This window comes from Gymnoscopelus microlampas (assembly GCF_963454915.1).
Source record: "Gymnoscopelus microlampas genome assembly, chromosome: 4".
NCBI lineage: Eukaryota > Metazoa > Chordata > Actinopteri > Myctophiformes > Myctophidae > Gymnoscopelus > Gymnoscopelus microlampas.
Window position 1 is genome coordinate 39,265,353 of NC_139941.1, and position 14,464 is coordinate 39,279,816.

Genomic DNA, 14,464 nt, shown 5'->3' on the forward strand with positions numbered 1-14,464 from the left:
ATCATTATGGTTGTGTGGGTGTGACTGTCATCAATTCAAGCAACTTTGCAGGCAATCAGTATTCAGCCAATAAGAGCTGCAGAAAAACTCCAGCCGTTCTCAGTGGAGATTTTCCAGACAAAATGTCTTGTAACGGGAAAAAAAGAAGGAGAGAGATTTAGGTCAGCTATGTGAGGCTAGGCTACCCTGGAGGATGAACCTTACTGATTTGCTTGCAGGGCCTTAAGACTTGGTCTTGTTGTTTTTCACAAGGTCCTGTCATTCTGTGTTTTTCCACTTTTATCTGACTGTTTTGTCTCTCTCTTTCTGCACTCCAGTTCTTTGCCTCTCTGCCTGCCTGAGCCGGTGAAGATGGTGAAGCCAGACATCCACACTCTGGCCCACCACCTGAAGCAGGAGCGGCTGTACGTGGCCTCCGAAAAGCAGCTGATCCAGCGGCTCAACGGCGACGTGCTGAAGACCGCGGAGAGGCTGTACCGGGCCGCCTGGATCGCCAAGCAGCAGAGGATCAACCTCGACCGCCTCATCCTCACGAGGTCTGACCTATGTTCACGTTACATAATGCATTTTTAAGTAGATGATCATAGTGACTTAACCCTTTTTTAAGACCGGGCGGGAAAGCATCATCTGTGTCATTTTAAGATTTCTTTGGCTATTCAAAAATAGCAGATATACAAGCTCAAGCTATGAGCTTGTAGATCTGCTTTTTTTTAAATCCTGAAAATGTGTGCAAATATTTGATTTTTTTTTTTTAAGCTGACATTTATAACTCAAATCTTTGCTTCTGGAGGTCCCTAGAACTAAATATTTTACAAATGTTCGCCTTAAAAATATATATATTCCAAGATTTGCACAACTTTTTCACGATTTTAAAAAAATGGCAGATCTACAAGCTCATAGCACGGCACTCTGTGCAGCACTATGAGCTTGTAGGTCTGCTATTTTTGAATAGCCAAAGAAATCTTAAAATGACACATGATGCTTTCCCGGTCTTAAAGGGTTAACCTAACTGACCTAACTTGCCTAGATTCTGTCTACTACCAGAAGAAAGGAATGGTCATCGAATGATAACAAGGAATGGACAGACACAGCTTTTCACCCATATTGATTCCCAAGCGCTACGCATTAAGTATCCGCATAGTAAAAAGAAACCAACTGGTATAGTTAGTGAACAGTATAGGACTCAACGTTACATTTTTCTTTCATTGGATGAAAAATAATAATAACTTGAATTTGTATAGCGCCTTTCTGAAACGCTTTAGTCTGTCAGTCAGAAGTCACAAGAAAAGATATATTTAGTTAGTTATCCATTAGAGATTCTTTCACTACAAGAAAGACAAAAATCAAGTTGGTTTGATGCAACGACTAGTAAATGGCTGGCAGATTCTGAGGAAATCCACCATAGCAGCATTGATATTTGTAGAATGTTTTGTAGCGTTCTGAATACGTAATCTTACCGATCAGTCGCTAATTACATTTAGCTCACAAGTGCATATTCATGTTAACTTGTGAGTTAACATGTAACTGTAACTGTACCCGTTACATGTAACATGTAACTGTACCTATTTTAATTAATACATTTGGCTTTAGACACACTTAACTGTTAACTAACTGGTTGATTACACATCCACAAAGCAGTGGCGTCAGTTCAGCAAAAGCTAAGGTATGGCAGCATGCACGCGACCTCATGCACGCGCGCGCGAAATTTTTGTGCGGTTCTGGGCGGGTTGGGTTCGTTTTTTTCCAGTTTCTGGTTACTTTATTTCGGTTTTAGGGTTAGGATTCGGGTTAGGTTAGGGTTATGTTATTTAATTCTTATTTTTGCCTGATTTTTCCGATTTATTATCAAAAAAGTACTTCTTTTTTTTTTCTTCCCTGGAGCCAGGGTATGGCAGCTGCAATAGCCTGCCATACCCAATTGACGCCCCTGCCACAAAGTAGCCAAGTCAGGAAGAGAAAAGTACAAACCCACTCTGGAGTGATTCATTAAATTGTGGCCTTTTAGTTCCCATCCAAATATTTGACATCATATTAACCTGACGTCACTGTGTCTGTGGTAAATGTTTTTAATTGCACAAGTCTTGGGCTAAATCTTAAACTAGAATCACCGGACCACAGCTTAGATCAGTTGTCCTGGAAGGAAAACTGTCAGAAGTCAGAAGGAGCCCTTTGATCAGCGAGCATGTGGTTCAAGTGTGGTGTCAGTTTAACCTATTAAGACCGGGAGAAGCATCTGTGTCATTTTTTGATTTAAGCTAAAAAGCATTATTTTACACTTTGGCTATTCAAAAATAGCAGATATACAAGCTCATAGCGCGGCACCGAGTGCCGCGCTATGAGCTTGTAGATCTGCTATTTTTTTTTAAATCTTGAAAATGTGTGCAAATCTTTGAATATATATATATATATATTTTTTTTTTTAAAGCGACCATTTGTAACTCAAATCTTTGCTTCTGGGGGTCCCTGGAACAACATATTTTGAGATGGGGGGTCCGCGGCCAAATACATATATATTTTGGTGTCCTTGACATGAAAAGTTTGAGAACCACTGACATAGTAACAAAAGTTTTTTCAAAAAAACAGTTGGGATTTAGAAGACATTTTGTAGAATCGGCCTCAGGTCTTAATGGGTTAACTGAAGATCAGCAGGCCGAGGCCTTGTGTATCTCTGCGAAAACATCCTGCTAGGGCTGTGTAGGAGCCTTATGCTCACGACGATGATAATAACGAAACATCCTTCACAGTGCGGAAGCCTCTCCGGCCGAATGCTGCCAACATGCCAAAGTCCTGGAGGACACGCAGTTCGTCGACGGCTACAAGACCCTGGGCTTCCAGGAGAGCATCTACGGCGAGTTCCTGGCCAGGTTGAGGGAGAACCCCAGACTCGTGGCGTCCTGCCTGGTCGCTGGAGAGAGGCTGAACCAGGAGCACACCCAGGGCGTCATCCATACGGTGTTCACGTCACTCTATGGCAACTGTATCATGCAGGAGGACGAGAGCTACCTGCTACAGGTGAGGAGCTACCCGCTTAACCCCCGTTACAGCTGCAAAATGCATGCCTGTAATGCAGTGTTGATTTCGTCGACTAAAACTATGACGAAAAATGCTCGTCGACTACCTTTTTTCACTGACGAAAACTAAATAAAACTAAGCTTTGATGATTAAAACTAAGACTAAATATATTGACAATTTTGTCAACAAATAAAAACTAGACTAAAATGTTAGTGAGGGAAGTAATTTTATATTTGGTTGCACTCGGGTGTTGCATGCTGAAAATAGCCGATCTACAAGCTCACAACGCGTCGCGCTGCGACGCGTTGTGAGCTTGTAGATCTGCTATTTTCAGCATGCAACCAAGTGTAAAATCAGCCCATTACGACGCCATCAAGGCACCGCCAAAATACATTTTAGTCGACTAAATCAACTGTAGATTTAGTCGACTATAATCTTATGATATTTAGTTGACTAAAACTAGACAAAAACTAAAACATTTCAGATTACTAAAATATGACTAAAACTAAATGGAATTTTATTCAAAAGACTATGACTAAAACTAAATCAAAATTTGCTGACAAAATCAACACTGCTGTAATGTCAGGCATAGAATGAGGCTTATTATTTATACTTTGTTGCACAAAGTCTATAAGAAGCTTATCTTGTCACATACTTTGTCACATTTACGTGCAGCTCACTACCCTTTTTTTCAAGACAAACATTATCTATCTTCAACTAGGCCTGTCACAATTATTACATAATCGTCTAATAGCAATTATTTGAGATAATCGCAAATACTTTTGCATAATCGTCATAATCGTTTCTATGTTGAAATTTTGTCACACATGTTCAAATATTGAAAATATAAGCTTGTATATCAGCTAGTTCTGCTATTTTTACATGTATAAAATGATTAAATATGTAAATGTCTTTGTATATTTCAGTTATTTGTCATATCTGCCCTGTGCAATTTTTGATTACGAAACCTAAAAGGCTTCATATGTTCCAATGTTCAATGCCAAACACACACAATTAAACCGTTAATCTCAATTAATCATCAACTTAAATTTGTAATCGTGACAGCCCTAGTCATTTGACAAACATTATCTATCTTCAACTGAAATACGTCAATGCGAGACACGCTAACACATTTTTTTAGTCGGACATCTGTCATGCTGGCTGATGATGATGAGTCATCTCAGCCTGACGTGTGTGTGCTGTTTGCCGTACGTTTCCTAGGTGCTGCGATATCTGATCGAGTTCGAGCTGAAGGAGAGCGACAACCCGCGGCGCCTGCTGCGGCGGGGGACCTGCGCCTTCAGCATCCTGTTCAAGCTCTTCTCCGAGGGCCTGTACTCGGCCAAGCTCTTCCTCACCGCCACCCTCCACGAGCCCATCATGCAGCTGCTGGTGGAGGACGAGGACCACCTGGAGACGGACCCGTCCAAGGTCACCGAGCGCCTCACGCCGGCCCAGCAGGCGCGCTACGGCGAGAAGGGCTCCGACGCCTACAAGCAGTGGGTGCAGGCGGCCGTGGAGGCCAACGAGGCCAAGCTGGTGACCCTCGTCAACAAGTTCATCGGCTACCTGAAGCAGAACACCTACTGCTTCCCCCACAGCCTGCGCTGGATCGTGTCGCAGATGTACAAGACGCTGTCGTGCGTGGAGGGCCTGGAGGTGGGCGAGGTGCGCACCATGTGCACGGACCTCCTGCTGACGTGCTTCATCTGCCCGGCGATAGTCAACCCCGAGCAGTACGGCATCATCTCGGACGCCCCCATCAACGAGGTGGCCCGCTTCAACCTCATGCAGGTCAGTGTTGATTTTGACAGTACATTTTTATTTAGTTTTAGTCATAGTCTTTTGAATAAAATTGAATTGAGTTTTAGTCATATGAAAAGTTTTAGTTTTAGTCTAATTTTACTCGACTAAATCTACAGTTGATTTTGTCGAATAAAATGTATTTTGGCGGGCCGTGATAGCGATGTAGTGCCTTATTTTTGCCCACTTAGTTGTATTCTGAAAATAGCCAATCTAAAAGCTCAAAACGCGTCGAAGCGAACTTGTAGATCTGCTATTTTCAGAGCACAACATAAAATTACTTGTCTTTTAGTTTTTACTGGATCTCTTCTCCACTATTCCCTCCCTAACATTTTAGTCTAGTTTTTAGTCTAGTTTTTATTCTGTTTTTATTTAGTTTTCTTTAGTGAAAAAAGGTAGTCGACGAAAATCTTTCGTCATAGTTTTAGTCAACGAAATCAACACTGATGCAGGTCTGTTCAGGGCGAGTGCATAACACTTCATAAATGCACACGGTTTCATTCGTCATTGAATAAATTATTAAATAACTTTAATCAAAGCGGGCACACGGCAACACGGGGACAAGTGTCTTCAATAACAATGTGTTGTCCTTTGAATGCAGATATGGGTGGATAATTTAACCTGTACACTTCTGTTGCTGCTTAAATTGAATTGAATACAATTTGTAAAAGAAATGCGAGATGTCCAATACACACTATTCTTTGTGTCTTATAGGTTGGGCAACTTCTGCAACAGTTGTCGATGCCTGATGACGACGGAGACCCCAGGAGGAAAAGCAGTTTGTCCAAATTTGATAAAGTGAGCACCACCACGCATTAAAATGTGCTTCTATTTAAACATATTGAACCGGTTCAGTGTTTGTAATTCTGCATGATAATATTGACAACTCTTTTCAGTAAGTTGTCCTTGTGTGTTGTGTTGCGTCTCCAGAGTTGTGTAGCAGCCTTTTTGGACGTGGTGATTGGTGGGAGAGCAGTGGAGACTCCGCCCATGTCCTCAATGAACTTACTTGAAGGCCTCAGCAGGACTGTGGTGTATATGTCACACAATCAGCTGCTTGCTCTGGTAGGTGGCAGACTCTGCTGTTTAGCTCAGTGGTTCTCAAACTTTTTCATGTCAAGGAACCCCAAATTGACACTTATTAGCCCGCGGACCCCCATTTCAAAAAATAAACCAGGGACCCCCATAAGGAAGATTTTTACGGCTCTAGCCGTAAAAATAATAATTTCAAGGACCCCCAGTTTGACATGCATTAGGTTACGAACCCCCATTTAATGGCATTTATATCCTTGGGACCCCAATTTTTATTGTAAAATCAATGTTAATTTAACTCTGAGAGTGTACAAATGGAACCACCGTTAGGGTCCATTTGGTTCCATTTGTACACTCTCAGAGTTACAGACCCATAAGGGTCCATTTGGTTCCTATCCATCATTTAGCTGGGGACCCCCTGGAACCCTCTCAAGTACCCCTGGGTGTCCCCGGACCCCACTTTGAGAACCAATGGTTTAGCTGTTATAAACAGATAAAAATGGCTGCTTGAATGTTTTATTTGCAGTATGTGCTGCAAAAGCCTAATTTTTCTTTAATGTGCCAAACTTACTTCAATGTGTACATTTTTAGTTTTCACAGCTATTACACTACCAGAATGGTGAGCCCCCTTGATATAATGCTTAAACCTGATGGGCTTTGAATCTGACATTAATGCTGCAATCCGTAGTTTTATGTCCTACTCGAGATTCGAACCTGTGTCGACCCCCAGTAGTCCAAACCCCCCTTGAGCACGATATTGTGCTCATGAGCTTGAGGCAGTACTAGTTGTCAACCAGTAGGTGTCCGACTCCTACCTGACATTTCTCCATTTCTCCATTTCTCAATGGAAGAGTATGGAGACTACCTCCAACCACTACAGATGTGTTAGTGTTATATTGCATTAATGTACTTTACCATACAGATTCGTAAGAATAAGTTCCATATTGCAGTTTCAATATCTTGTACCACAGGGCAACATCTGCAGTGGTTGGAATTATATATAGATGTAGAGTATATGTTTGTAAAAGTAAAAGAGTGGGTGAAATTAGTTTTTGTGCATAGTTCCCATCGTATTGTTATTTCCATAGAAAAAAAGAAAGGGAAGAGGGGTTATGGTTAGTTAAGGTGCTAAAAAAAAGAAGAAAAAAAAAGACAAAAAGTCAGTGCGTTGTACATGGGATTTAAGGAGAAAAATGTCAGTCCGTGTCGACCACATAATCCACATAAGGTAGGCCGACACATATATAGAAAAATGTATGTAGAAAAAAGGTATTGACAAGCCCTTTACAATCCAGTAAGTATGAAGGAGAGCTTGCACCTGCTAAACAAATTGCCGCTGAACAAGGCGAGCCGCAATTGATACGAGATCAAACGGCACCAAATATTTGTGGCTTCGAGCAGTAGCCTGAATCTGTGTGTTTGTAACTGTGGCAACTCGAGCCTATCCATTCAACATCTTAAATCAGTGACAAACCAGTTCCACTGCTACAGAGTATAGGAGCTGGCCGTGTCTAAACTTGTTTGACTAGAAAGAGAGCAAGTTTATACGCTACCCCACATGCCTCTTTGGAAGACTGCTGTTGACTTTCCCATAAATGATGAGCTGTGATATAAATGTGACAGAGGCAGTGAACAGATCTTGGAAGACTTGTTTTCTTTTTTGTCGCATGACCTTTGCGCTTGACATATAGCACCATCATTGAAAGTGTCATGGTGCGACCGAAGGGTCGTGTGATGAAATATAAAGCAGTGGTTCTCAGACTTTATCATGTCAAGGACCCCCAAATGTATATATCGTTGCTGTCCGGCAGAAACCAGCTAACTCCATTTTTCCGCTTTTGCATTTTTTCCCATAAATCAGTGCTATTGAACACCCTTTACGTCTGTGTGTTGATTAAAAAAATATTGAACCAATGAAAAGTATTAAAAACTGCTTCTGACAAAACTAGCTAACTCCATTGGATCTTCGAACTTTATGCTAAACCAGCTAACTCCACCAAAGGGGGGTGGAGTTTGCTGGTTTTGCTGACTAAATTTTTTTTTGTCATTTCCTGAAAAATGAACATTTTGGAGTTAGCTGATTGCTGCCGGACAGCAGAGATATATGTTTGGCCGCAGACCTATCTGAAACATTTGTGATATTTTTCAAAATAATTAAAAAATAGTGCCGCGCTGTGAGCTTGTAGATTTGCTATTTTTGAATAGCCAACTCATAAATCAATAACGTGGTTAAAATGATTGTGATGCTAAATTAACTACTTTTTCTAGGGGACCCCCTGGAACCCCCTCAAAGACCCCTGGGGGTTTCCCCAGAACCAAACGATATAAAGAACACTTGTCCCCTCCCTTGTTGTTCAGGTGGACTTTGTGCGGGGTGTCATGGCGTCAGGAGAGCACCTCCGCGAGGAGGAGCACATGGCGCTGGAGACCCAGCTCGCCAACGTGCCCCAGTCCCGAGACGTGAAGAGCAACAGCTTGGAGCTCACGCCGTCCAACACTCCGCAGCTCTCCCCCGCCACCACCCCGGCCAACAAGAAGAACAGACTGCCCATAGGTTAGCTCTCCTCCTCGTCTTCTCTTAAGTTGTTATTACACACGTTTTCTAAGCCACTTGGTGCTCTCACGATGCATTATTAATGTTCCTGGATATGATGCAACTTCTCGGTAATATTTCCAGACGAGAGAATTCGAGGTCCAGTGTGTACGTTTGCTGATTATAAGAATGTGCAACCAGAAGCAGAAAACCAGAACTGTTATATATTTCCTCCTAATGAGGAATAAAATAAACAAGTTGAGCCGAACGGTGATGGCTACTGATAGACTCTTGTTTTGCAGGAGAGCTAATGAGCTTCTTCTCAGCTTGTTATAAAGATAATTAGCATGGCCTGGATTGGAGCTCAATTACAGAAATGACAACCAATTAAATTACCAAATATAAATGAACTCACTTTAATTGGAATGGATGGAAAGATGCATAGACTACCGTCATTAGCATTTCTAAGACAAATGACGCAGCGGCAACTCCCCCTCTATTAGAAAAGAACCCGCTCATACGCGCTGGTCTGAAACACGGCTCTTAAAATACACGAAATCTGAACTTATAATACATCCGAGTATCATACTGAATCTTGAGAAGCACATTGTATTCTTTCTCTCTCTCAATCTCAATCTCCTCAACCCTTTCCTTCCTTCTCCCCCCCCCCCTTTTTTTTTGCTGCCAACGACCAGGACAACACTTAGCTGCTATAACATCCTGGGACCCCACAGCAACCACCTTGTCTGCTCACATTCCATTAGTAACCCCGTTTGGTGGGTAGCCCATAATCCCTGTTTGCGGGGGCGTGGAGATCATGAAAACCATACATTTATTTTTTTGTCTGTCATCAACTAATGTGCTAGATAACTCTGCTCATTCAGCAATAGCCCCATAGCTTTGCTTGAACTCACCAGTGGTGGAAAAAGTACTCAAATGTTTTACTTAAGTAAAAGTATCAATACTGCTTTGTAGAAGTACTCTGTTACAAGTAAAAGTCCGGAATTCAAAATGTTCTTGAGTAAAAGTACAAAAGTATTGGTATCAAAATGTACTTAAAGTACCAAAAGTAAAAGTACTAAAATGTTTGAAAATAGCAGATCTACAAGCTCACAACGCGTCGCGATGCGACGCGTTGTGAGCTTGTAGATCTGCTATTTTCAAATGGCCTAGGTATAAAATAAGGCTGAAGTAGTTAATGTATGCTTTATAATGTAATGATTTATATCTACAAAGTAACTAATGCTTTCAAATAATTGTAGTGGAGTAAAAGCACAATATTTGCCTCTGAGATGTAGTGGAGTAGAAATAAAAGTACTGAAAATTGGAAATACTCCAGTAAAGTAAAAAATACCTAGAAATCGTACTTAAGTACAGTACTTGAGTAAATGTACTTAGTTACTTTACACCACTGGATAGCCCCATAGCTTTGCTTGAACTCACCCTGCCGCTTCACCAGCACTGCTAGCCTAGCACACTTCCTGTCCATGTGCCTGCCTTGCCCTGCCCTCCTCTCCATACCCTGCTTTTCCCCCATTAGGGGCTTTCTAACTGTCTGTGAGCACTTTTTATTTGAACGTTTGCCCTTTTGCTTTCTCATACAGCTGAATATGGCTATTCATTTCCAGGTAGAGTTGAAGCAAAATGTATTTATTTAAATATTTAGCGCCGTACTGGTTAGTCGTTGTAAGGCTTAATTAAGCGTTGTCACACGACTGCCTCGTATGACAGAAATGAGATATTTATGTGTGTAATAATAAGTATAAATGCCAAACCACCCAATTCAAATATGTCATTTTTGACATACGACGTGGTCGTGGTACAGTGGCATTTGCATACTAAGTATAAACAAGCCTTTAGAGCCTAGGTTTAACCCATTGAGACCTGAAGCCGATTCTACACGTCTCCTAAATCTCAACAGTTTTCTGAAAAACGTATGTTTCTATATCAGTGGTGCTCAATCTTTTTCATGTTAAGGACCCCCAAAATGTATACGTATTTGGCCGCGGACCCCCATCAAAATATTTTGTTCCAGGGACCCCCAGAAGCAAAGATTTGAGTTAAAAATGTTCGCTTTAAAAATATATTATGTTCAAAGATTTGCACACATTTTCATGATTTTTCAAAAATAGCAGATATACAAGCTCGTAGCGCGGCACTCGGTGCCGCGCTATGAGCTTGTAGATCTGCTATTTTTGAATAGCCTAAAGTGTAAAATAATGCTTTTTTGCTCAAATCTAAAAATGACACAGTTCCAGGTATTAATGGGTTAAATGAAAGAAAACACCAATGTAAAGACCACTCATAGTGATGGAGAGCACCATGATGGCGTGTGGGTTGTGTTGTCTGGTATGGCTTCATATCATTTCATCCTCTGCAGGGCGAGCTAAAGCTAATCATATCGTCAGGGCCATCCGTCTCTGTGATGGTGGCGGGTTTTCGGATGCCGTTTCCAGGAGCTCCTTTGACTGCTCAATTGGGTTTATTATGTTGTGGAAGGCCTCGGTTAAAGCCAAAGTCATCGTGAAGCACTTCAAAGCATTGTACCAGTTATCCTGGAAAAACACTAACCCTTTAAGACCGGGAACGCATCCGTGTCATTTTAAGATTTCTCTAAAATGGCTAAAAAATAGCAGATATATGTGCCGCGCTATGAGCTTGTGAATCTGCTATTTTGGAATGGGAAATTGTTGCAAATCTTTGAATATATATATTTTTAAAGCAAACATTTTTAACTAAAATCTTTGCTTCTTCTACAATTGTCTTTTAAATTCTAACAAAAATCCTCAGAAAAAAACTTGTTGTTGGACCACAAAATGATATGTTTTTGGCCGCGGACCCCCAGCTCAAAAGATGTTGTTCCAGGGACCCCCAGAAGCCAAGATTTGAGTTAAAAATAAATAAATATATATGTATTCAAAGATTGGCAAACATTTTCACGATTTTTTTCTAAAATAGCAGATCTACAAGCTCATAGCGCGGCACTCGGTGCCGCGCTATGAGCTTGTATATCTGCTATTTTTGAATAGCCAAAGAAATCTTAAAACGACACAGATGCATTCCCGGTCTTAATGGGTTAAAATGAAACGCGCGATAAAGGTCATCACAGAATAATGCTAGTTGTGATGAGCCTCTGTCAGGCCCTGTAGAGATGACTGCATTGATTCAGTACCTGGCATCACACACACAGCTCCATCAGAATCCCTCATTTTAATAGGACTTTCATATTGGTGTTCTCGCACCTTTGGCACTAGGGCTGGGCGGTATGGAGTAAAATGTATATCATGGTAGAACTTGAAGCTATATCCCATGTATGTAACTTTTTCCTCACAATTTTTGAAATATTGTAAATGCCTCAGTCTTCAGAAGGACTTGGTATGGTAACAGCACAGCAGCCATTGTGGTACTCTTAAATGTATTACTCGGGACATATTTCACATGGCACAGAGGTATTTAACCACATCCCTATTTTGAGGATGTTAGTTTTGGCACACACACATAAAACAAGTTCCAACATTTTCCAAAAGACAGCTAAAATAGCAGATCCGCAAGCTCACAACGTGTTGTGACGCGAGGGATTGTGAGCTTGCAGATCGCCGATTTTGTGTGACACCGTCGTATCACAGTATTAAAGGCTTGAGTCAGTGGTTAGGAACATTTGTTGTGTAAAAGTGCAAAAGTAGAAAACAAGTAACTTACATCTCTAAAAACACACTACAATAAAATCAAGCTCCAGAAAGCTTCTTCTACCGTATATACCATTTGTACCGTCCACCCCTATTTGTCACTATTCTGTAGAATAGATGAAGCCCCAGAGTTACTCATTGTACATACAGCTCATTATAACCATTAGAGTAGCATGACAACTAGCATCAGCGTAGTTGGACTTAGCAGCCATCTGATCCGTCATTGCAATGGCATGTGTTGTTGGTCATATGGAGAGGGCTTCAGAGGTTCTAGCATGCACTTGTGAGTTCTGAAATGTCATGAGAAGCAATACTACCCTGTAAGACCGGGAACGCACCTGTGTGTCATTTTAAGATTTCTTTGGCTATTCAAAAATAGCAGATCTACAAGCTCATAGCGCGGCACCGAGTGCCGCGCTATGAGCTTGTATATCTGCAATTTTCCTGCAAACATTTTGAAAATGTGTGCAGATCTTTGAATATATATATATTTTAAAATGTTTAACTCTGTTACAACTTCTGGGGTCCCTGGAACTAAATATCTTGAGATGGGGGTCCACAGCCAAATACATTTTTGAGAACCACTGATATTATAGCAACATACGTTTAAAAAAAAAAAACTGTTAGGATTTAGAAGACTTTGTAGAAATCCCCAGAAGCAAAGATTTCGCGCTATGAGCTTGTATATCTGCTATTTTTGAATACCCAAAGAAATCTAAAAATGACAGAGATGCGTTCCCGGTTTGAATGGGTTAATACATGATGATAACTTTGTGGTAAGATTGGAAGTCCACAAAAGTTCAGTATTCAACTATTTTTACAAACCAGTTTTGATTTCTGTACTTGTCATAGATGAAACATTTCACTTTTATATTTATTTTTTAATGAGAGCTCAGTGGGAAGGGTAACATAACTAGGTGTAATGGGCAGAGCTGTCATGTGTATAATATACACACGGCAGCTCTACAGATAATATCTGCATGTAGATGAACCCGTAGACTGCCTACCGTAGAATAGCATTTGCTTTAAATGCTACTTTAATGCTGCACGATAGGTCAGTGAGTCTCCATTAGTGAACGTTGACTTCAATAGCCAGAAACGATAGAAAGGGCTTTGTCCTGCCTGCTAATCCGTGACCAATTTACATTACAGGTTAACTAGAGAAAAATGGGAATGTAGTTTTCTGATTTAACACTGCCATAATATGAATTATTCATATTATTTTGTTCTCTGGTTAATACTATTGAGGAACGAGGTGTTCATTTCCACAAAATACTGACTGGATGGTCCTTTCAAAGTAAGTAATCAAGGAGATTGGAAATTCCCCGTTTTGACTTAAAAAACCTGCTTCGTGCTCTAACTGCAGCAACATATCCTATTATTGTGTCCCACAAAAACCATCTGAAAGTAACACACCATCATACATGTCTCCAGTGGTGGAAAAAGTACTCACATTTTTTACTTAAGTAAAAGTATCAACGCTGCAATGTAGAAATACTCTGTTACAAGTAAAAGGCCTGTGAAGTATTGGCATCAAAATATACTTAAAGTACCAAAAGTAAAAGTGCTAATGTTTGAAAATAGCCGATCTACAAGCTCACAACGCGTCGCGATGCGACACGTTGTGAGCTTGTAGATCCGCTATTTTCAAATAGCCTATGTATAAAACAGGGCTAAAGTGGTTAATGTATGTTTTATAATAAATTAAAATTTATATCTGCAAAGTAACTAAAGTTTCCAAATAATTGTAGTGGAGTAAAAGTGCAATATTTGCCCAAATAAAAAGTGTAAAAGTATTGAACATTGGAAATATATTAAAGTAAAAGTACCTTCAAAATTGTACTTAAGTACAGCACTTGAGTAAATGTACTTAGTTGCTTTAGTTTACACCAACGTATGTCTCTCACAGCAGCCGCTCGTAGCCGCAGCCGTACCAACATCGCCCAGGAGGGGGAGGCAGAGGCCAGCTCCCAGGAGTCCCTACAGGAGGTGATGGCAGAGGAGGTGCTGGTGATCTCACTGGGAAACAGTCCTCAGACGGTTCCTGGGATGATGTCAGAGAATGAGGTAATGGAACTTTGAATTAATGTACACATCAGCACGGAGGCGTATGACATGGTTCGACACTGTTGCCGTCGATGTAGTTTTTATTGTGCTTTTTAGATAAGTAAAATATTTCACAATGCTTCTACAAACCTTTTAACAGCAGTGATGGTTGGATGTATTTTCTAAATGCAGACCTTGAACATGCATGGTTTGTTACCGTTTCACTTGCACTCTCAAAATAGCCAATCTACAAGCTCACACAATCTACAAGCTCACAATCTACAAGCTCATTGACGTGGCGCGGCTTGTAAAGAGGTTATTTTAGGCGAGCATCACGTATTCATTTTTAATC

At 40.8% G+C, this 14,464-nt stretch overlaps 1 protein-coding gene across 5 annotated transcripts in view; it reads left to right on the top strand.

The window, feature by feature from the left end:
- gapvd1 (GTPase activating protein and VPS9 domains 1) overlaps nt 1–14,464 on the top strand; it is a 50,654-nt gene that overhangs the window by 6,458 nt on the left and 29,732 nt on the right. For 2 of the 5 annotated variants that reach the window (XM_084055253.1, XM_084055255.1), the window contains exons 2-9: nt 318–536; nt 2,745–3,012; nt 4,234–4,806; nt 5,530–5,613; nt 5,746–5,880; nt 8,206–8,401; nt 9,076–9,156; nt 13,976–14,133. In XM_084055253.1, coding sequence (XP_083911379.1) covers nt 352–536; nt 2,745–3,012; nt 4,234–4,806; nt 5,530–5,613; nt 5,746–5,880; nt 8,206–8,401; nt 9,076–9,156; nt 13,976–14,133 — 1,680 coding nt within the window. In that variant the 5' untranslated portion in view covers nt 318–351. The remainder of the gene's footprint in view (nt 1–317; nt 537–2,744; nt 3,013–4,233; nt 4,807–5,529; nt 5,614–5,745; nt 5,881–8,205; nt 8,402–9,075; nt 9,157–13,975; nt 14,134–14,464) is intronic. The other 3 variants (XM_084055254.1, XM_084055256.1, XM_084055257.1) reach the window with 3 other exon arrangements.